The sequence below is a fragment of the Dermochelys coriacea genome, chromosome 23 (assembly GCF_009764565.3).
Source record: "Dermochelys coriacea isolate rDerCor1 chromosome 23, rDerCor1.pri.v4, whole genome shotgun sequence".
In the NCBI taxonomy this organism is placed as follows: domain Eukaryota; kingdom Metazoa; phylum Chordata; order Testudines; family Dermochelyidae; genus Dermochelys; species Dermochelys coriacea.
In genome coordinates, this window is record NC_050090.1 from 13,405,087 (window position 1) to 13,425,968 (window position 20,882).

The 20,882-nt window shown below is 60.5% G+C and overlaps 5 protein-coding genes across 20 annotated transcripts in view; 1 reads left to right on the forward strand and 4 right to left on the reverse strand.

Annotated features, from left to right (window-relative positions):
* The window catches only part of LOC119846859 (immunoglobulin superfamily member 1-like), a 597,460-nt gene that overhangs the window by 213,898 nt on the left and 362,680 nt on the right, over positions 1-20,882 (forward strand). The gene's annotated exons all lie outside the window — the stretch shown is intronic.
* LOC119847133 (immunoglobulin superfamily member 1-like) overlaps positions 1-20,882 on the reverse strand; it is a 660,993-nt gene that overhangs the window by 143,071 nt on the left and 497,040 nt on the right. The window lies entirely within an intron of this gene.
* Positions 1-20,882, reverse strand: part of LOC119847459 (leukocyte immunoglobulin-like receptor subfamily A member 6) — a 652,437-nt gene that overhangs the window by 143,071 nt on the left and 488,484 nt on the right. The gene's annotated exons all lie outside the window — the stretch shown is intronic.
* Positions 1-20,882, reverse strand: part of LOC119846912 (immunoglobulin superfamily member 1-like) — a 615,137-nt gene that overhangs the window by 114,134 nt on the left and 480,121 nt on the right. The window lies entirely within an intron of this gene.
* The window catches only part of GRIN2D (glutamate ionotropic receptor NMDA type subunit 2D), a 28,698-nt gene continuing 25,041 nt past the window's right edge, over positions 17,226-20,882 (reverse strand). For both annotated transcript variants that reach the window (XM_043501148.1, XM_038381089.2), the window contains exon 13: positions 17,226-19,919. In XM_043501148.1, the coding sequence (XP_043357083.1) occupies positions 17,535-19,919 (2,385 nt within the window). In that variant the 3' untranslated portion in view covers positions 17,226-17,534. The remainder of the gene's footprint in view (positions 19,920-20,882) is intronic.

Here is a 20,882-nt window from a genome sequence, read left to right on the forward strand (position 1 = left end):
GCACACACAAAGAGATACCCCTTACTGTGCACACACACACACACGCAAGCAAGGGGGTCACACCCACACACGGAGCAGGGCCCAGCCCCTCCAGCAGGGAGACACACACACACACACACACACACAGCTGTGCTGGGGGCCCAGGGCTGGGGCAGCCCGATGGGTCCACCTCTATCCCCAGCTCTGGGAGGGGAGTGGGGGCCAGTGGTTAGAACTGGGGGGCTGGGAGCCAGGACTCCTGGGTTCTTTCCTTCCTTGGCCCCGATGCGTGCCCGGTAACCTCCCTGCACTCTCCCCTGCCTCTCCACAGGGACCAGCTCTCCTGGCCTATCTGCTCAGCTTGTCTGGCTGCTAACGAACCAGTAATTACCTGTGGTGTGTGTCCAGGCTGGGCTGACAGCAAGGCGGGGTGTGTGTGTGGTGTGTGTGTGTCTTATAACCAGGGAATGGGGTATGGGGCTTTTCCTCCCCCGGGGGCGCGGGCTCCCATCCGACCCGATCCAAAGGGATCTTGATCCAAAGGGATTGTGCTAATGGCGTTTTTAATTAATAATGAACTTCTGGGGCCTCAAGGATCCAGGCATCTGACCTGACCCTGCCTCAGAGCTGGCGCCTCCTAGAGAGGAGAGGCCCCGTGCCCCACTCCCCTGGGGCCGGATCACGGCCGGTGCCCCCTATCAGGGCCGGTACCCCTTTTGCCCCCCCCATCCCCAGCCAGGGCCAAAGGTCCCCGATGGGGCTCGTACCCCAGACCCACGGCCCGGCATTGAAACCCGGGGGTGTCTCACCTGGGGCTGCCCCACGGCTTGACAAGCCAGGGCAGTTTCCCAACTGGGGTGCGGGAACAATCTGCGCAGGGGCGGGAGGGTGCAGAGAGCCAACCTGCAAACCCCGTGTATGAGGGATACCACTTCAATGGGGGGCAGCCCCCCAGGCAGCCCTAGTTCCAGCCTTGATTCCTTATCCAGCCAGCCAGGGGCTAGAGGGACTGGGGGGAGGAAGCTGGGAGGGGGCAGAAGCTACATGAGACACAGAGGGAGTGCAGTTAGAAAGATGGGAGGGCGGACTGGGGCAGGGGAGGGGGTCTATTGGGGTAGGAAGATGGGGGAGGGGAAAAGGAGAAGGGGAAAGAAGGAAAGGCTGGGGTGGAAAACAGAGAGGGAAAGGGGAGGAGGCAAAAGAAAGCGGGGGGGGGGGGGTCTTGTGGTTAGACCAGTGAGGGCCAGGAGCCAGGATGCCTGGGTTCTCTGCCCAGCTCTGGAAGGGGAGTGGGGTCTAGTGGGTAGAGCAGGGCAGCATGGTTCGGGTGAGGGGTTTGTCTGAAGGTTTGGGGCACTGGGGTGAGTTTGAGGGATAGATTCAGGGCTGAGTTTGAGGGGGAGGTTCAAGGGTTGAGCTTGGGGGGCTGGGGGTGAGTTTGAGGGGAAGGTTCACAGGATGAGTTTGAGGAGAAGGTTTGGGGTGAGTTTGGGGGGCTGGGGGTGAGTTTGGGATAAAGATTCAGAGGGGGAGTTAGGGGGGTTCGGGGTGAGTTTGGGGGGGAGGTTCAGGGGTGAATTGAGGGTGTGATCAATGAAGCAGGCAGGGAGCTCCCCTTTATGGACACCCAGCCAGCCAGTAGCTGTAACCCCATTAGTAGCTGTTCTCTACTTGCGCTACTTGTAAAGGGTTAACATGTCTCACTGCTCTGCACAGGTACGGGGGGGGGGGACCTGGCCCAAATAGCCAATGGGAGGCCAGAAGTTTTTTTTTAAATTGAGAAAAAACTTCCCCTTTGTCTGTAAAAAGAAAAGGAGTACTTGTGGCACCTTAGAGACTAACAAATTTATTAGAGCATAAGCTTTCGTGAGCTACAGCTCACTTCATCGGATGCATTTGAAGTGAGCTGTAGCTGTAGCTCACGAAAGCTTATGCTCTAATAAATTTGTTAGTCTCTAAGGTGCCACAAGTACTCCTTTTCTTTTTGCGAATACAGACTAACACGGCTGCTACTCTGAAACCTTTGTCTGTGGTTCGGCTGGGGGGGCTTGCTGGGAGAAGCTTGGCGCCAAGTCAGTATCATCCCCCAGACCTGCTGGTTTGAACCCAGACATGCGAGTGGATCAGGGTCTCTCTTTAGACCAGGGTCTCTCTGATGATTTCTTTACGGGTTGTGGACTCCTCTGCGCTAACCCCAGGTGCTTTTGTTTGGCTTGTTACTTTCAGCTGGACCCCTCCAGAGAGCTGGTTTCGGTGCTTAATCCTTGAAGTTGCTCTTTTAAAAGCCGGCAGTAACCTGAGTTCCCAGATGTATTTTCTTTCTTTTTTAAAAAAATAAAACTTACCTTTTTTAGGGACAGGGTTTGGATGTCTGCCTCTTAAGGGGTTTGTGCACGTTTTTTAGTTAGCTGGTGGCAAAAGCTGATTTCTTTTCTCCCCCCCCCCCCCGCCATTTCCTTTCTCAGCTCTTCCCCAGAGAGGGGGTGAAAGGCCTTGAGGGTACCCCACTGGAAGGAATTCCCAAGTGTGCCTTCCTGGGCTCTCAAAAAGTTTTTGTTTTTGTTTTCACTTGAGTGGTGGCAGCATTTACCCACCCAAGATCAGAGAGAAGCTGTAACCTTGGGGGTTTAATACAAGTCTGGAGAGGCCAGTGTTAATTTTTAGAGTCCTTGCGGCCCCCTCTTTCTACACTCGAAGTGCCAGAGTGGGGAATCTGCCTTGACATGGTGGCAGAGCGGTGGGATCGTTTTGAACCAGAGGCACAGACCTCAGGATTTTAAAAGGACACATTTTTCTTTTGGTAGCCTGCAAAGCCAGGGAGGTTTTTTTGTCTCTTTCTTTTCTTTGTTGCCTGAGGGGAAACAGGCCAAAGGTTCAGCCTGCAAAGACAGAGAGTCCAACGAGCTGGAAGCTCTCAAGGGAGCTTGGACGGCAGCACGGAGCAACCCACCATCTCTCAGCTCTTCCAATAGGTCCAGGTTTGTTGTAGACGGAGGACTCTTATACAAGGAGACCCTTTCGGGTGGACACAAAGGGGACTGGCATCCTCAGAGACAGTTGGTAGTTCCAACTAAGTATAGGGAAAAGCGCTTGAGCTTAGCCCATGATCACCCTAGTGGCCATGCTGGGGTAAACAGGACCAAGGACCGTTTGGGGAGGTCATTCCATTGGGAGGCAATGGGCAAGGATATTTCTACCTATGTCCAGTCTTGTGAGGTGTGCCAGAGGGTGGGAAAACTCCAAGACCAGGGCAAGGCCCCTCTCCAGCCACTCCCCGTCACTGAGGTTCCATTTCAGCGAGTAGCTGTGGATATTCTGGGTCCTTTCCCTAAGAAGACACCCAGAGGAAAGCTATACATACTGATCTTCATGGATTTTGCCACCCGATGGCCAGAAGCAGTAGCTCTAAGCAACACCAGGGCTAACAGCGTGAGCCAGGCATTGGCAGATGTTTTTGCCAGGATAGGTTGGCCCTCAGACATCCTTACGGATTTGGATCCTGGCAGGCTAACAAATTTATTAGAGCATAAGCTTTCGTGAGCTACAGCTCACTTCATCGGATGCATCCGATGAAGTGAGCTGTAGCTCACGAAAGCTTATGCTCTAATAAATTTGTTAGTCTCTAAGGTGCCACAAGTACTCCTTTTCTTTTTGCGAATACAGACTAACACGGCTGCTACTCTGAAACCTGTGATCCTGGCAGGGACCATGAAACATCTGAGGGGAGCTCCTGGGGTGAACCACTTGGTGGCCACCCCTTACCACCATCAAACAAATGGCCTGGTGGAGAAGTTTAATGGAACTTTGGGGGCCATGATACGTAAATTTGTGAGTGAGCACTCCAATGATTGGGACCTAGTGTTGCAGCAGTTGCTCTTTGCCTACAGAGCTGTACCACATCCCAGTTTGGGCTTTTCACCCTTTGAACTCGTTTATGGCCACGAAGTTAAAGGGCCGTTACAGTTGGTGAAGCAGCAATGGGACGGGATTACATCTTCTCCGGGAACTAACATTTTGGACTTTGTAACCAACCTGCAAAGCACCCTCAAGGACTCTCTAGCCCTTGCTCGAGAAAACCTACAGGATGCTCAACAAGAGCAAAAGGCCAGAGCGTTCCTTCAGAGCAGGGGACCAAGTCACGGTCTTGGAAGTGCTCCAGGCCAATAAGATGGAAGCGTCATGGGAGGAGCCATATATGGTCCGAGAGTGCCTGGGAGCTGTTAATTACCTCATAGAGTTCCCAGACCCTACCCTAAAGCCTAAAGTATACCATGTTAATTCTCTAAAGCCCTTTTATTCCCGAGAAGTCAAGATTCTCCAGTTTACATCCCAGGAGAGAGATGACGCTGAGTGGCCTGAAGGTGTCTACTATGAAGGGAAAAGCAACGGTGAGTAGCAGAGATGAGCCCTTCCATCACCCTTGGGCATAAGCAGCAACAGCAAATCCAGGAACTGTGCACCAGCTTTGCGACAATGTTTTCAGCCACCCCAGGATAGACAGAACAGGAGTGCCACTCCATTGACCCAGGTGATGCTCGCCCAATTAGAGCCCAACCCTACCGGATGGCTCCTCAAGCCGAAACTATGATAGAAAGGGAGATCAAGGAAATGTTAAAGATGAGTGTAATCTGCCCCTCTGACAGTGCATGGGCCTCTCCAGTGGTTCTGGTTCCCAAATCAGATGGTAAAATCCGCTTTTGTGTGGACTACCGTAAGCTAAATGCTGTAACTCGCCCAAAGAACTATCTAATACCACACACAGATGAGCTACTGGAGGAACTGGGACGTGCCCAGTTCATCTCCACCTTAAACTTAACTAAGGGGTACTGGCAAGTGCCGCTAGATGAATCTGCCAAGGAAAGGTCAGCCTTCATCATCCATGTAGGGCTGTATGAATTTAATGTGGTCCTTTACGGACTGCGATATGCACCCACCACCTCCCAGAATCAACCAGGTGAAAATGTCCCTGTATTCGAAGTCATTGTAGTCCTTAAAATGTGGAAAATACTGTTTAGTTCTTTGTGTAATTATTAGTAAAATTAGAGGTGCATGTATCTTATTAACTCTGTTTCCTAAACCTCCAGGAAGAAATCCCAGCCGGTGTGGACCTGACCTGAACCAGGCTGGCCAGTACCATCTGTGATTTGGGGGGGCGTGTGATAAACGAAGGCGGGGGGTAGCTCCCTTTTATGGACACCCAGCCAGCCAGTAGCTATAAAATCCCTCTTAGTAGCTGTTCTCTAATTGCTCTACCTGTAATCCTTGGAATTACTCTTTTAAAATCTAGCAAGAACCGGAGTTCCCAGATTTATTTTCTTTCTTTTTAAAAAAATAAAATGTACCTTTTGAAGAACAGGGTTTGGATTTCTGTGTCTTAAGGGGTTTGTGCATGTTTTTTACTTAGCTGGTGGCAACAGCTGATTTCTTTTCTTTTTTCTTTTTCTATTTTTTCCTCAGCTCTTCCCCAGAGTTGGGGTGAAAGGGCTTGAGGGTACCCCACAGGGAGGAATTCCCAAGTGTGCCTTCCTGGGCTCTCAAAGGGGTTCTGCACTTGGGTGGTGGCAGCATCTACCCAGCCAAGGTCAGAGAGAAGCTGTAACCTTGGGAGTTAAATACAAGTCTGGAGTGTTAATTTTTAGAATCCTTGCGGGCCCCCACCTTCTGCACTCGAAGTGCCAGAGTGGGGAATCAGCTTTGACAGGGGGGCTGAGGGTGAATTGGAGGGGAAGGTTCGGGGGGTGCGTGCAGGGGGCTGGGGGTGAGTTGGAGGGGAAGGTTTGGGGAGAGTTTGGGGTGGCTGGGGGGTGAGTTTGAGGGGAAGATTCAGGGGGTGAGTTTGGGGGGCTGGGGGTGAGTTTGAGGGGAAGGTTCAGGGGTGAGTTTGGGGGGCTGGGGTGAGTTTGAGGGGAAGATTCAGGGGGTGAGTTTGGGGGGCTGGGGTGAGTTTGGGGGGGAGGTTCATGGGGTGAGTTTGGGGGAGGGTTGGGGATTTTTGTCTGACTTTGGGATGTTGCTATGCCTGTCATGGCTCACATTTAGGGGGTTACATCCCAGGGGGGGTCACGCTGCTTGGGTGGAGTGTGGGGGTCTCCGGCCCTGATTTCAACCCCAGCTGGGGATGCCCCCCAGCCGAGCTGGGGCTGAGTGTTACCCTTTGGAGGGTGTGGGGGGGTCAGTTCCTCCTTTCACTTTGCTCCCAGTCCCATCCCCTGAGGCTCATGGTGAGTGTCACTGTGCCCCCAATTCCCCCCAGCTAACTAGCTACAGCCGCCCGGCAGGAGACAAGCCTGGAACACCGCGCCGAGGGTGACGGATGGACTCATCTCGTGGGCAATGCTACAGCTGCCCCCCCCGTCCGTCACGTCGAGCCACCTACCCACCTGATGCCCCTGCACAGCGGGGCAATGGGGCCAGCAGGGGGAGTTCTCCCCCAGCAGCCAGCGCTGGGGGGGAGGCATTTCTCTCTCTAACACCCCCCAGCCCCCGCCCCCCACTGACAGGTGGTACAGTTGCCATGACGCGGCTTCCTGGGCCTGCACTCACCGGTGTGCCAGCCCCCCCCCGCTCTAACCACTAGCCCCCACTGCCTTCCCCGAGCAAGGTAGAGAACCCAGGAGTCCTGGCTCCCACCTTCCTTCCACTGCCCCCTGTTCTGGGGAGGAGTGGGCAGGGGTGAAGCTGCTGGCGTCCCAAGGGGCAGGTTAGAGCTGGAATCTGGCTCCTCCTGATCCGTGTGCACCCCACATGGAGCCGCAATCGGCTTCGCAAGGCTCACCAGCTGGGGCTCCGGCACTACGAGCTTCCCTGCAACAGTGCCCAGCCGGGGCTCCGGTGCTATGAGCTTCCCTGCAACAGTGCTCAGCCGGGCCTCCGGTGCTGCGAGCTTCCCTGCAACAGTGCCCAGCCGGGGCTCCGGTGCTGTGAGCTTCCCTGCAACAGTGCTCAGCCGGGCCTCCGGTGCTGCGAGCTTCCCTGCAACAGTGCCCAGCCGGGGCTCCAGTGCTGCAAGCTTCCCTACAATAGTGCCCAGCCTGGGCTCCGGCGCTGTGAGCTTTCCCGCAACAGTGCCCCCACCAGGGCCCCATCCCTCTCCATTCCCTGTCTTCCTTTCTGCACTTTGTCACTCCCCCCTTCCCTTCCCCCCCTTCCCCAGGGATGCCACATGTCCCCCTGAACCCCCACCCGCCTCACTTCAGCTCTCATGTTGGTGGGGGGCAACAGGGTCTTGTTTATTCCTCAGGGACCATCTGGAGACAGAGAGCTGATAATTACAGGCCTGTCACTGCCGGCTGGGCTGGCATCAGCTGCGGATCCGGGGTGCGGACACGAGGGGAGGGAGATGAATGAGGGAATGGGAAAGAAAGAAGGAAAAACAACAAATGAATGAGTCCCCGGGGGCGCAGAAGGGAGCTGGCGCCCCCTAGAGGGGAAAGGCCCCGGGCCCCATTCCCAGCCCCCGGAAGGGGACTGGGTCTGCGGTTTGGAGCAGCTGCTGCCCCAGGAGGAGCTGGGGGCTCGTGGGCTAGAAGCCACATCTCTGGGGGGCTGTGGGGCAGAGGCTGAGCACAAGAGGACCAGGGCAGGAAGGAAAGGAGAGATCCCCGGATACCCAGCCCCCGCACCCCACCCCAGAGGTGGCTGCATCTCAGCGCCGGGCGAGGGGGGCCCCGTATACCCAGCCCCCACCCCCATCCCAGAGGGGCCATGTCTCAGCACTAGGCAATGGGGGCCTGGATACCCAGCCCCGCATCCCATCCCACCCCACCCCACCCCACCCCAGAGGGGCCATGTCCCAGTGCCGGGCAATAGGGCCCCAGCTCCCCAGCTCCCCACCCCAGAGGGGCCGTGCAAGGGGGCCCCGTATACCCAGCCCCCACCCCCACCCCAGAGGGGCCGCATCTCAGCACTTGGCAATGGGGGCCCGGATACCTAGCCCCCCCATCCCATCCCACTCCACCCCAGAGGGGCCGCGTCCCAGCACCGGGCAATGGGGCCCCAGATATCCAGCCCCTCACCCCCCCCCAGAAGGGGCCACATCCCAGCGCCGGGTAATAGGGCCCCAGCTTCCCACCCCATCCCAGAGGGGCCAGGTCCCAGCACTAGGCAATGGGGGCCTGGATATCCAGCCCCCCACCCCACCCCACCCCAGAGGTGGCTGCATCTCAGTGTCGGGGGGGGGGCTCTCCTCCTCCTCCCAGCTTCGCGGCGCAGATTTGTTTGTTTGTTCACTGTTATAAATAAACCCTGTTAATTAGGATTCTCGCCGCGTGAGGCGAGCGGCTCCTGCCAGGCCGCCTGCGATCCCGTCCCTGGGGGGGAGCTGTTAAGGGGAGGGGGACGCGGGGGGGAACCCTGGCGCTGAGCCAGCGGCGGAGGTGGGGGGGAAGCTGGTGGAAGGAACAGGTGACGTCTGAACCCAGGGAGGCTGTTGAGGGACTGGGGGGAGTGCAGGTGGGGAGGGGATACCCCAGCATGGCGCTAGGGGGTGCTGTGCTGTGGGGAGCAGGGGGAGGCTCTCCCCTGGAGGTCTGTGCTGGCCCCCTGGAGGCGCTAGGGGGTGCTGTGGGGGCAGGGCAGGAGGGTCTGTAGGGGGCGCTGTGCAGCAAGGAGCGGGTTGGGGGGCTCAGCGGGGGGGCTCTCCCCTGGAGGTCTGTGCTGGCCCCATGGAGGTACTAGGGGGCGCTGTGGGAGCAGGGCAGGAGGGTCTGTAGGGGGCGCTGTGGGGCAGGGAGCGGGTTGGGTGGGCTCAGCCAGGGGGACTCTCCCCGGCAGTCAGTGCTGGCCCCATGGAGGTACTAGGGGGCGCTGTGGGAGCGGGGCAGGAGGGTCTGTAGGGGACGCTGTGGGGCAGGGAGCGGGTTGGGGGGGCTCAGCCGGGGGGGACTCTCCCCGGCGATCAGTGCTGGCCCCATGGAGGTACTAGGGGGCGCTGTGGGAGCAGGGCAGGAGGGTCTGTAGGGGGCACTGTGGGAGCGGGGCAGGAGGGTCTGTAGGGGGCGCTGTGGGGCAGGGAGCGGGTTGGGGGGGCTCAGCCGGGGGGACTCTCCCCGGCGGTCAGTGCTGGCCCCATGGAGGTGCTAGGGGGCGCTGTGGGAGCGGGGCAGGAGGGTCTGTAGGGGACGCTGTGGGGCAGGGAGCGGGTTGGGGGGGCTCAGCCGGGGGGGACTCTCCCCGGCGGTCAGTGCTGGCCCCATGGAGGTACTAGGGGGCGCTGTGGGAGCGGGGCAGGAGGGTCTGTAGGGGGCGCTGTGGGGCAGGGAGCGGGATGGGGGGCTCAGCCGGGGGGGACTCTCCCCGACGGTCAGTGCTGGCCCCATGGAGGTGCTAGGGGGCGCTGTGGGAGCGGGGCAGGAGGGTCTGTAGGGGGCGCTCTCCTCTGGCCGTCAGCACTGGCTACACCCTAGATGGCGTGTGGCGAGGTGGGGGGCGGGGGGGGCGCTGTACTTGTTACCCGACTAGACGATAGTTCACCTCCGGCGAGAAGGCCGCGCTTACAAACGAGCCTCGGTCACAGTAAGTGCCGGCCTAAATTATTCACCGGGCCGGCTTCCCTCGGGGAGCGTGTGATGGATGGGTGCCAGGGAGCGGGGAGCTGCTGGATTTTGCCGCCTGCGGAGGAAAGGCTCACCCGAGTCTAGATCGCAGCAAAGTCTAGATCGCGCCCTGCAGTTCTAGATCAGCGGAAGCCAGAACTGCCCCCCACGTGCTAGCTGGAGGGGTGGGAAGAAACCAGCCCCTTCGGTCTAGACCTGGGGGAGAGACCCTGCCCCTAAGTTCTTGATCAAGTGAGAGGGAGGCAAAGCAGCCCCGATGGTCTAGATCTGTGGATGAGGGGAGCCTGGTGGTATCTAGATCCCCAAAAGGGAAAATCCACCCATAAGTTCTACAGCCACGGGTGAGGGAACCCCTTGGGTTCTAGATCCAAAGAGGGGAGCCCCACCCTGTGGTTCTAGAGCCACGGGTGAGGGAACCCCCCGAGTTCTAGATCCTGAGAAGGGAAAATCTGCCCCGAAGTTCCTGCTCCAATGAGGGGCAAAGCTGCCTGCGTTTCTAGATCTCCGGATGAAGGAACACGCCCCGATGTTCTAGACCCCAACAGAGGGGGAATCTGCTGTTAAGTTCTAGATGATGGGAGGGGAAAGCTGCCCGGCTGTCCTAGATCCCGGGAGGGGAGACTTTACCCTGAGGTTCCAGATCTTGCGGGGGTGGCTTGAGTGGCCAGCCCCAGGTCAGAGCCATGCGATTCAGGCTGAAGACATCTGGGTCCTGGGGAAACCCTGGCACCAGGGCCCAGGAGCCCGTGCCGAGGGGCCCAGCGCTAGGAAGCTGGCGGGGCTGCGGAAACCCCCAAGCGCCTAGAAGCTAAACCTACATGGGTCCCATGTTCAGTCCTGACCTGCTGAGCTAAAGGAGAATCCCCTTCAGCCGCATCAGTACAGGGCTCTGACACAGAGTAGCCAGCGCACATACACAGAGCGGGGCTGCTCCCCTCCAGCAGAGGGTGGCAGAGACAGACAGACACACACACGGAGCAGGGCCCGTCCCTTCCAACAGGGGGCAGCGCACGAACACACACACACACACACACACACACACACACTCTCTCTCTCTCTCTCTCTCTCTCTCTCTCTCTCTCACACAGCTTCCGAACCTTGAATGAAAGAACTACCCAGGGTGCGGGGGCCGGCCGGCCGGACTCCCCCGCCTCTCCCCTGCCACCCCCATGTCTCCGCGTTACCGCAGCCTGGCCCAGCCCAGCTGTGCCACACGGCCGGGCGCTGAGCCAGGACCCCGCAGTGACAGGGACCTTGGGGCCTCATGCGGAACCTGGAGGCTGAGACGCTCTGACAGCTGAGGTCACAAAGGACGTGAACGGATGAGAAAACAACTGAACAACTCAGGGACCCCTTGCCTGGCACAGAGACGTAGCCACCTCTGGGGTGGAGCCCTCGCCCGGCGCTGGGCTGCGGACCCCTCTGGAGTGGGGCCTGTGGGCTGGATATACAGGGACTCCTTGCCCAGTGCTGGGATGCGGCCCCTCTGGGGTGGAACATGGCAGCTATTTAACACCCAGGTGGTATTTGAAGACAGTGAGGGACGGGGGATCATGCGGCCTGGGTTCTATCCCCTGCTCTGGGAGAGGAGTAGGGTCCAGAGGCTAAAGCAGGGGTGAGGGGGCCTGGAAGCCAGGACTCCTGGGTTCTCTCCCCAGATGCAGTGACTGGGGCATGAAGCAGCAGCTGGCTGAGTGTGTGTGTGACTCCCCCCCCGGCCCGATTCCTTCACATACCCCCCCTCCCCCAATTCCTTCACCCTCCGTCTCTCTCCCCTCAGGTTCGAGGCTCCAAGCTAAAGAATTTTCCAGCTAAGCTAATTAAAATCCCAGACAGCCCCCCCACCCTCGCCCCCCGGCTCTCAGCCCCCCCGCCCTGTGCTGATCCCCCGGGAACTAAATCCTGTGTCCTGGAGCCAAGCATTTAGCATGGAAATAATTACAGAGCTAACACAGGCGTCTGGGGGACGGAGCCCAGCAAGGGTGGGGAGAGAACAGAGATATGCCGCACACTGCGACACACAGAAACACACCAAGACACACGGTGATACACAGATACGCTACACATGCCAAGACACACGGTGACATGCAGAGACACACACACGCCGAGACACATGGTGACATGTAGACACACGCTACACATGCCGAGACACATGCAGAGACACACAATGACATGCATCCGATGAAGTGAGCTGTAGCTCACAAAAGCTTATGCTCAAATAAATTTGTTAGTCTCTAAGGTGCCACAAGTCCTCCTTTTCTTTTTACAATGTCATGCAGACACACACTGACACGCTACACATGCCGAGACACATGGTGACACGCAGACACATGCTACACATGCCAAGACACACGGTGACACACAGACGCCACACATTCTGAGACACGTGGTGACACACAGGCACGTGACACACAGTGACTTGCAGACACACGCTACACAGGGTAACAAGTAGACACACGTTACACATTCTGAGACACACGGTGACACGCAGACACACACTACACAAGCCCAGAGACACATAGGGCACATGGTGCACACATGCCAGCACACAGACACACGCTACACATCTGCCACATGCTACACATGGCGAGACACACGTAGACATGTCTCAATCATGTGTAAATGTTCTGATCTGGCCCCAGGGCGGGGACTGGCTGGCTCAGGGGGGCAGGGAAGGGGGTACGGGGGCTTTCCTCTCTAGGGGGCACCGTCTCCCACCGTACCCTGCGGGGGTGTGGGGGGTGCCCAATCCCTGTGACAGCCAGCCGGGCTCTGGGGGGAGGGATGAGGAGGCCGGGGCAGGGCCGGGAAAGGGAGCCAGGAACAAGGGGGAAGGGAGGGGAGAAGAGGTAGAAGGGGGCACTGGCTGTGTGTGTGTGTGGGGGGGCTCTCAGCTACCCAGCCCCAGCCTTGCTCAGCGTGGGTGGGGGCGCTGTCGGGAGTGGGCAGGGGGTGCTGGCTGTGGGGGCGGGGGGCTCCCGGCGACCCAGCCCCGGCCTCGCTCAGTGGCTCTTGGATCCCAGCCCTGGATCTGACTGTGAAAAGGGTGAAATGAAATGAGGTGCCCATTACACCCTGGGGTACATTCAGCGAGACGGAGGAAGGAGACAGTGGGGGCTAGTGGTTAGAGGGGGGGGGTGGCTGGGAGCCAGGACTCCTGGGTTCTATTCCCATTATTTTAGTTTCCCCCCAACTCATGTTTGCCTCAGTTTCCCCAGTCGGTGCCAACAGCAGGGCGGAGGCCGTGAGCTGTAAATACCTCCGGGGGCAGGGCCCAGCAAGAAGCAGGAGACAGAGCGTGAAGAGCCGAGCGCGCAGCAAGCCAGGGACATGTCAGTGCGGCCCCCCCCCTGGGAGCATCCCTCTGCTAATGTCAGTGCCAGGCGATGTTCCCAGCTGCACCACGGCCAGCCCGCCGCGGTGGGGGGTACACAGCTCCCAGCCCCCCCAACACAGCCACAGAGACTATTTGCTGAGGCGGAAGGAGACTCTTGCGGTGGGGTTCTGGAGGTGGGGGATCTCGCTGGGGGGGCTGGAGGGGATTCATGGTGCTGTGCCCTGGGGGGGGATCTTGCTGGGGGGCTGGGGGGGAGGATTCCTGGTGCTGTGCTCTGGGGAGGTCTCGCTGGGGGGCTAGGGGGGTTCCTGGTGCTGTGCCCTGGGGGTATCTCGCTGGGGGGGCTGGGGGGGGTTCTGGTGCTGTACCCTGGGGGGGATCTCGCTGGGGGGCTGGGGGGGTTCCTGGTGCTGTGCCCTGGGAGGGATCTCGCTGAGGGGCTGGGGGGGGTTCCTGGTGCTGTGCCCTGGGGGGGATCTCGCTGGGGGGCTGGGGGGGTTCCTGGTGCTGTGCCCTGGGGGGATCTCGCTGGGGGGGCTGGGGGGGTTCCTGGTGCTGTTCTCTGGGTGGGGATCTTGCTGAGGGGCTGGGGGGATCGCTAGTGCAGTTCCCTGGGGGGGCTTTCGCTGTGGGGGGACTCCTGGCCTAGCCCTGGCTGGTCGCAGCGGCTCTAATAAGGTGGGTTGTGCTATTTGCACTCGCGGCTGGTGTGAAGATAAACACACACGGGCAGGGGGCCGGCTGCCAGCCTGCCTGAACAGATGGTATTTACCATCAGCCTGGGGGTGTGTGTGTGTGTGTGTGTGTGTGTGTACCACACTGCTCCTGCTGTGAGGGGTGTGGGGGGGTACCACACTGCCTCCTGCTGGGGGGCGGTGTGTGGGGAGGGGTGTGTGCACCACACTGCCTCCTGCTGGGGGGGTGTATTTGGGGGGGTGCGCCACACTGCCTCCTGCTGGGGGGGGGGTGTGTGTGCCACACTGCCTCCTGCAGGGGTGTGTGTGTGGGGGGAGTGTGCACCGCACTGCCTCCTGCAGGGGTGTGTGTGTGTGTGGGGAGGGGGGTGTGCGCCACACTGCCTCCTGCAGGGGTGTGTGTGTGTGTGGGGGAGTGCACCACACTGCCTCCTGCAGGGGTGTGTGTGTGCGCGGGGTGGTGCCACACTGCCTCCTGCAGGGGTGTGGGGGGGGGGTTGGGGTGAGGCTCCAGCTCTGAGCTCAGGTGCAAGTGATGGAGCCGAGCTAGAGAATAACCTGAGGGAGATGACGCTGAGCTCCCCCCTCCCCCCAGCTCTGCCAGTGCCCCTCACTCCTGACCTGCAGCCCCCTGCTAGCCCAGCCCTGGGATCTCCCAGGGAACATGGGTGGGGGGCAGCTTCATGGGGTGCTCTGTGCCCCTATAGGGGGTGTGGGAGGGGTGCAGCAGCAATGGGGGTCATACCGGGGGGGTGCAGGTGGGCAGCTGTAGCCTGTGTGGGTGCGTGGCTGTCCGGGTGCAGGCTGGCGGGCCTCGACGTACCATCGGCTAGCACCCTCTCTGGACACAGCAGGGTGTGGTAGGAGCCCTGCCTCAGTTTCTCTTTGGCCTGCTGCAGCCTGAGCAGTGACTTGACCCGCTGGTGAAGCCTTTCACCCCTTGGAGGGTGTTGGCCACACTTGGGTGGGGTCTAATACAAGCAAGAACTGGCTGATCCTTTGGCCCAGCTGGGCTCTGCACCTGCCTCCTTCGATGGGGCCAAGTCGGTCCCCACACCTCTAAGGCTCCCCCCACCGCCACCTCCCGAGAAGCAGCCATAGGGTCAGCATTCACCTCCCAGCTCCCCTACCCCACAAGATAGCATCTGGCTGCTGGTATGCAGGGGTGTGATTGTGTGTGTGTTGCTGTGTGAGTGTAGTCCGGGGGATGGTGGTGTCCTTGTGTGTGATAGTCTGCAGGTGTGGTCTAGGTGCTGGGGTGTGGTGATGTCATAGTGTGTGTTGCTGGGCGGCTGTAGTCTAGGAGTTGGTGTACTTGTGGGTGTTGCTGGGGGGGTGGTGTGTAAGGGTGTAATTGTGGGTGTTGCTGGATGGGTGTAGTCTAGGTGTTGGTGTGTAGCAGTGTGATTGTGGGCATTGCTGGACGGGTGCAGTCTAGGTGTTGGCGTGTAGTGGTGTGATTGTGGGCATTGCTGGATGGGTGCAGTCTAGGTGTTGGCGTGTAGTGGTGTGATTTTGGACGTTGCTGGATGGGTGCAGTCTAGGTGTTGTCTGTAGTGGTGGGATTGTGGGCGTTGCTGGACGCGTGCAGTCTAGGTGTTGGCGTGTAGTGGTGTGATTGTGGGCATTGCTGGATGGGTGCAGTCTAGGTGTTGGCGTGTAGTGGTGTGATTTTGGACGTTGCTGGATGGATGCAGTCTAGGTGTTGGCATGTGGTGGTGTGATTGTGGGCGTTGTTGGACGGGTGCAGTCTAGGTGTTGTGTGTAGTGGTGGGATTGTGGGCGTTGCTGGATGGGTGCAGTGTAGGTGTCGGTGTATAGTGGTGTGATTGTGGGTGTTGCTGCGTGGTTGCAGTCTAGGTGGTGGTGGTGTGCTGGTGGTGGTGTGATTGTGTATGTTTTGTGCACGTGTAGTCTAGGTTTTGGTGGCTGTGCAGGGTTAGTCTAGGTCTTGTGTGGTGGTGGGATTGTGCAAGCATTGCTGTGCGACTGTGGTCTGGGTGGTCAGTGTGTGTCACCGTGCTGGTTTGCTTGCCTGAGGTGTCCTCTTTTCACGCGGCAGTTGTGCGAGTATCGGGGTGTTGGATGTGTATTAGGGTTGGTGTGAACACACAGCTGGGCCTTCTTGTAAGGCGGGTATGTGGGGGGGGGCTGCCACAGCTGGCTTGCCTGGGGATATTGAGACACGTGCGTCTCCACCCCCCCCCCCCCCCCCGCTGCCTTGGCGCCAGGCCCCTGGTGCCACTGTAATTACATTTTCCAGCTGAATTACAGATTTTCTCACTAATTTAATTTTTAATTTCTATGTAAATGAACTTTCCCCACAAAGCTCCAGCCAATCATGGCAGCATCCAAACGCCCGCCCCCACCCGCTCTGTAACCACTAGGCCCTACTCCCCTCCCAGAGCCGAGGAGAGAACCCAGGAGTCCTGGCTCCCAGCCCCATCTTGCTCTAACCACTAGGCCCCACTCCCCTCCCAGAGCCCAGATAGAACCCAGGAGTCCTGGCTCCCAGCTCCTCCCCCCAGGATCTCTGCAGATTCAGGCAGGCGCCTGGCCTCCGGCCTGCCCCCCCACCCAACAGTGCCCCCGAAGGCAGAGGTGGGGCTGGGGTAGCCGGGAGCTCCCCCTTTGCGACACACAGGACACGGCCCAGCGGGAATAGAAAAGCCTTTATTAGGAACGTTCAGACATTGCTGGACACCCTCCCGCTCCTGGCCTCACCCCATATGCAGCACAGCTGGGGAGGGACTGAGCCCGGCCCCCCAGCTGAGCTAACAGCTCCCCCCCCGCGCTCTCCCAGGACACCTGGGTCTGACAAATTCAGGGCTCATGGCCCCTGTTTCCCCTCCCCCCCCGCCCCACACACACCTCAGTCCACAGCTTTGGCTGGAGAGCTCCCCAATGACCTCCCCACACCTCGGGCCCCAGACCCTGCCCCCTCCAGCCAGACCCCACCCCTCTGGTATCCAGATGCCCCGGCCCACTCTGCTCCTTCCCCACTCCCCAGACACCCCCAAGCAGTTAGCATGGCCCACAGCCAGCCCCTTCCCCGCCCCCCAACTGTCCCCATGGCTGAAAAGAAACAACAGCCGAGAAAATAACTGGGGTGAAGGGAACCAAAGACAGATGGACATAGGGGAGTGGATGGATGCGTGGGGGGGGGACTTGTGTGGGGATGGATGGATAGAGGGGTGGGGGGCATGAATGGATGGGGGGTTGGGGCATTGGATGGATGGAGAGGGGTGTGGGGGGTGGATGGATAGAGGGGGTGGGGGGTTGGATGGAGAGGGATGTTGGGCCGATGGAGAGGGGATGGGGGGGTTGGATGGATGGAGAGGGGTGTGGGGGTTGAATGGATGGAAAGGGGTGGGGGGGATGGGGGACAGAGGGGGTGTGCAGGCATGGATGGATGGAGATGGGGTGGGGGGATGGGGAGATGTGGGGGAATGGGGGGATGGAGAGGGGGTGGGGGCATTGGATGGGTGGGGGGATGGATGGATAGAGGGGATGGGCGGTTGGATGGAGAGGGGTGTTGGGCCGATGGAGAGGGGATGTGGGGGTTGGATGGATGGAGAAGGATGAGGGGATGGATGCATAGAGGGGTGTGTGGGGGTGGATGGATGGATGGGGTGGGGGGACAGATGGGGGGAACGTGCGGGGGATGGATAGATTGAGAGGGGTGTGGGGGTGGATACAGGGGTTTTGGGGGGTGGGATGGATTGAAGACGGGGTACATGCGGGACAGATGGAAGATGAGAGAGAAGAAAGAAGTGACAAAAGAGGCAGAAGGTGAAAATCTGAAAACCAAGAAAAGGGAAATGAAATGAAAAGGCCGGAGAGAAAGATGGGGCGGGGCGGGGGGGGAGGCAGTGAAAAAGATGCCAGTGAAGAAGGACAAGGGGGGGGAGCGCTGGGGGAGGTGGCGGATGGGGGTGGTGGAAATCACAGTTTCAGTTTTGCAGGTTTTTAAATCACAGTTTCGTCTCCCCCGAAAAATAGAGATTTTAAAAAGGTGAAACAGCTACTCCCGGTTGTGTATTGAAAGGGGGGGACCCCATGGCACCCCCCCATGGCCCACACATGGTGAAGTCCTGGCCAGGCTCCCCCCGACATTTTCCCCTGTGGGGAGGGAAAGTCTCCAAACAGCCCCCCCCACCTGCCACAGATGGAATGTTTTACTTCCATGCCGGCCCCCACATTTGAGATCCCACCGCCCCGGATCGTGTCCCCCCCGATACAATGAAAGAGCCCTTTGGAGACAAGACAGGGCTGTGGGGGGGGGCAGCGTGGCCATGTGGCTGATAACCCCCTCCCCCAGCTAGCTCCCTGGTGGATGGATCCAGCCCATCCCCCTCTGGCTGCACTGTGGGGCTGGGTGGGGGGACGGACATCCCCCCACTGCTCAATGGGTCCTGCCCCGGCTCTCGCCAGTTTCTGAGACCAGGGGCAGCCGCCCCACACATAGCTGGACTGCCCCCCCACCCCCCGCTTCTGCGGGGTCCAGATCCGTGGCATGACAGCTGGGTCCATCTCGGCCTGGATCCGTGGTGCCGGGGACCGCCTTGTCCCAGTTCCCGTGGCCAGCTCCCACCTCTCTCCAGGGTCTGTGGCAGGCTCCGCCTCTCCGTGGGTCTGTGGGACCAGGCGTGGCACCGCCCCCCGTGGCAGCGCCACGACCGTGGCCTGTGACCCGCCCCCCCGCCTCGCCGTAGGTCCTTGGCACCGGCGGGAGCTAAACCGTCCCCTTGGGTCTGCGGTGGCTTCTGTGGCATGAGCCGCTGTGGCCCTGTCCCCCCCAGGTCCGCCGCAGTGCCCACGTCCCACGGCCCCTGCCCCCCGCGGCCGTGGCTGGGTCATACCTCCGACTCGAGGCTGGAGAAGTGGGCGGAGCCGCGGCGGGCGAAGAGCTCCCCGCTGTGGCTGAGGCGGGGCGGGAGGCACTCGGGCGGGGAGAAGCCGAGGAGGTGGGGGGTCAGGCCGCAGCGCACCAGGTGGCAGGAGCTCAGGTCCTCCAGGCTGCGGGAGGTGGGGTGCAGGAGGGAGCCGGCTGGGCCCAGCTCGCAGGAGTGGTGGTGGTGGCAGCGCCGATAGAGACCGGGGTGGTGCCTGGGTGCCAGGCAGCCGTAGGGGCCACAGAGGCGGTGTTCCCAGTCCAGCCAGCGCTCCAGCCGCTCCTCGGAGCGGCTGAAGTAGCCCCGGGCCTCCTTGCGGCAGGGCGGGGTCGGGGGGGGGCAGCAGCTCCAGGCTGGCGCAGTGCTGGCAAAGCCGGTGGCACGAGCGGCAGGGGGCCAGCTTGTCGGCCGACCAGTAGCGCACAGGCTTGTGGGGGGCAAAGAGCGGGGCCTCCCGGGAGGGGTAGGTGCAGAAGAAATCAGGGGCCGCGTACCAGCAGCTGTGCCCGTCAGCCGGGGGTGCCCCGGCTGGGGGGGAGGCCTCCGGGCACGGCCCGTCCCGCTCACACGGCTCCGAGTCCGAGTCCGAGAGCTCCACGTAGCGGCTCTGGCTGGGGAAGCCGGCGGGCGGCGGGCGGGAGCGGCCGCGGCAGACGTGGGACCGGCTGGCTGGGCAGGTGGGCCGCAGCAAGGGCTGGCTCTCGCTGTCCCGCGGCTCCTCGGGGCGCCGGTAGCGCCGCTCCCGCCCGCAGGGCGCTGCCCCCGGGGGCGGGCTGCGCTCGTCTTCGTAGGAGAGCCGGGTGTAGCCGTAACGCCCCGGCTCCTGGGCCGGCCGGCCGCCCTCCACCTCGCATGGGCCCTTGGCGGCGTAGCCGCCGCCCAGCCCCCCGCCACCGTGTTTCTTGGCCTCTGGCGTCCGGCTCCCGGCCTTGCCCGCCTGGAAACTTTCGTACAGTCCCCGCAGCGACTTCCTCTGCCAGGCTGAGGCGCCCGGGTCGGGACCCTCCTTCTCCCGCACGATGGCGAAGTAGGATGGGGGGTTCTCCAGGCTCCGGAGGGGCGGGGAGAGCTGGCATGGCCCCAGCTTCTTGGCCTGGGCCCCGCCGCCGGCCCCCAGGTGGTCCGACAGCCCCTCGGGCTCGATGGGGCCGTAGAAGCGGTGGAAGCCCTCGGCGAAGGCATTCTGGAGGCCATGGCGCTGCGGGGGTGCTTTGGGGGGCTCCGAGGGGGCGGGCGGGGGGTACAAGTCCTTATAGCAATTGGGGCTGCGGGCATGGCGCCAGCGCTCCACGATGCGCCGGTCCCGGGGCAGGAAGCTGCTGCAGGGCAGGGGCGGGGCGGGGGGGCTGGGCAGGGCCGTGGCCCCCCCGCGTTGCGGGGGGTAGCTGTGGTTCAGGATGGGCAGCTGCTGATGATCCTGCAGCTTGGGGTCCTCGCTGGTGCAGCAGCTGTACATGCCCTGGAGGTGGGGGAGAGAAGACGTGAGGGGGGGTGGGACCAATAATGCACCTGCTCCGCCCGGGGGGAGCGCTATAACTGTGACACTGCCCCCAGAGTGTGTCATGGGAGAACCAGTAACGCCGCCTCCTCTGGGCTATGGGACTGCTGTTGCTGCAACACCCAGGCAGCAAGCACTATTGGGGGAACCATTATCGCAGGGACACCACTGCAATATATGCTAAGGGGGACCATTATTACAGGGACACTGCTGCAGCAAGGGGGGACCATTATTACAATGACAATGCTGCAGCAATGGGGGACCATTATTACAGGGACACTGTTGCAGCAAGGGGGGACCATTGTTACAATGACACCGCTGCAGCAATGGGGGACCATTATTACAGGGACACTGTTGCAGCAAGGGGGGACCATTGTTACAATGACACCGCTGCAGCAATGGGGGACCATTATTACAGCGGCACTGCTGTAGCAAGGGGGGACCATTGTTACAATGACACCGCTGCAGCAATGGGGGATCATTATTACAGGGGCACTGCTGCAGCAAGGGGGGACCATTGTTACAATGACACCGCTGCAGCAATGGGGGATCATTATTACAGGGGCACTGCTGCAGCAAGGGGGGACCATTGTTACAATGACACCGCTGCAGCAATGGGGGATCATTATTACAGGGGCACTGCTGCAGCAAGGGGGGACCATTGTTACAATGACACCGCTGCAGCAATGGGGGATCATTATTACAGGGGCACTGCTGCAGCAAGGGGGGACCATTTTTGCAGGACTCCAGAATGGGTGGCTGGAGGGAGGGAGGACAGATGGAGCTGTGCGGGTGTGGAGGAACGATGGGGGTGGGGATGGATGGAGGACCAGCAGCAGATGGGGGGATGGACGGGGTGGGTGGAGGTGTGGGGGGGAGCAGGCGGAGGATGGGGGCAGATGTAGGACAGGTGGAAGATGGGGG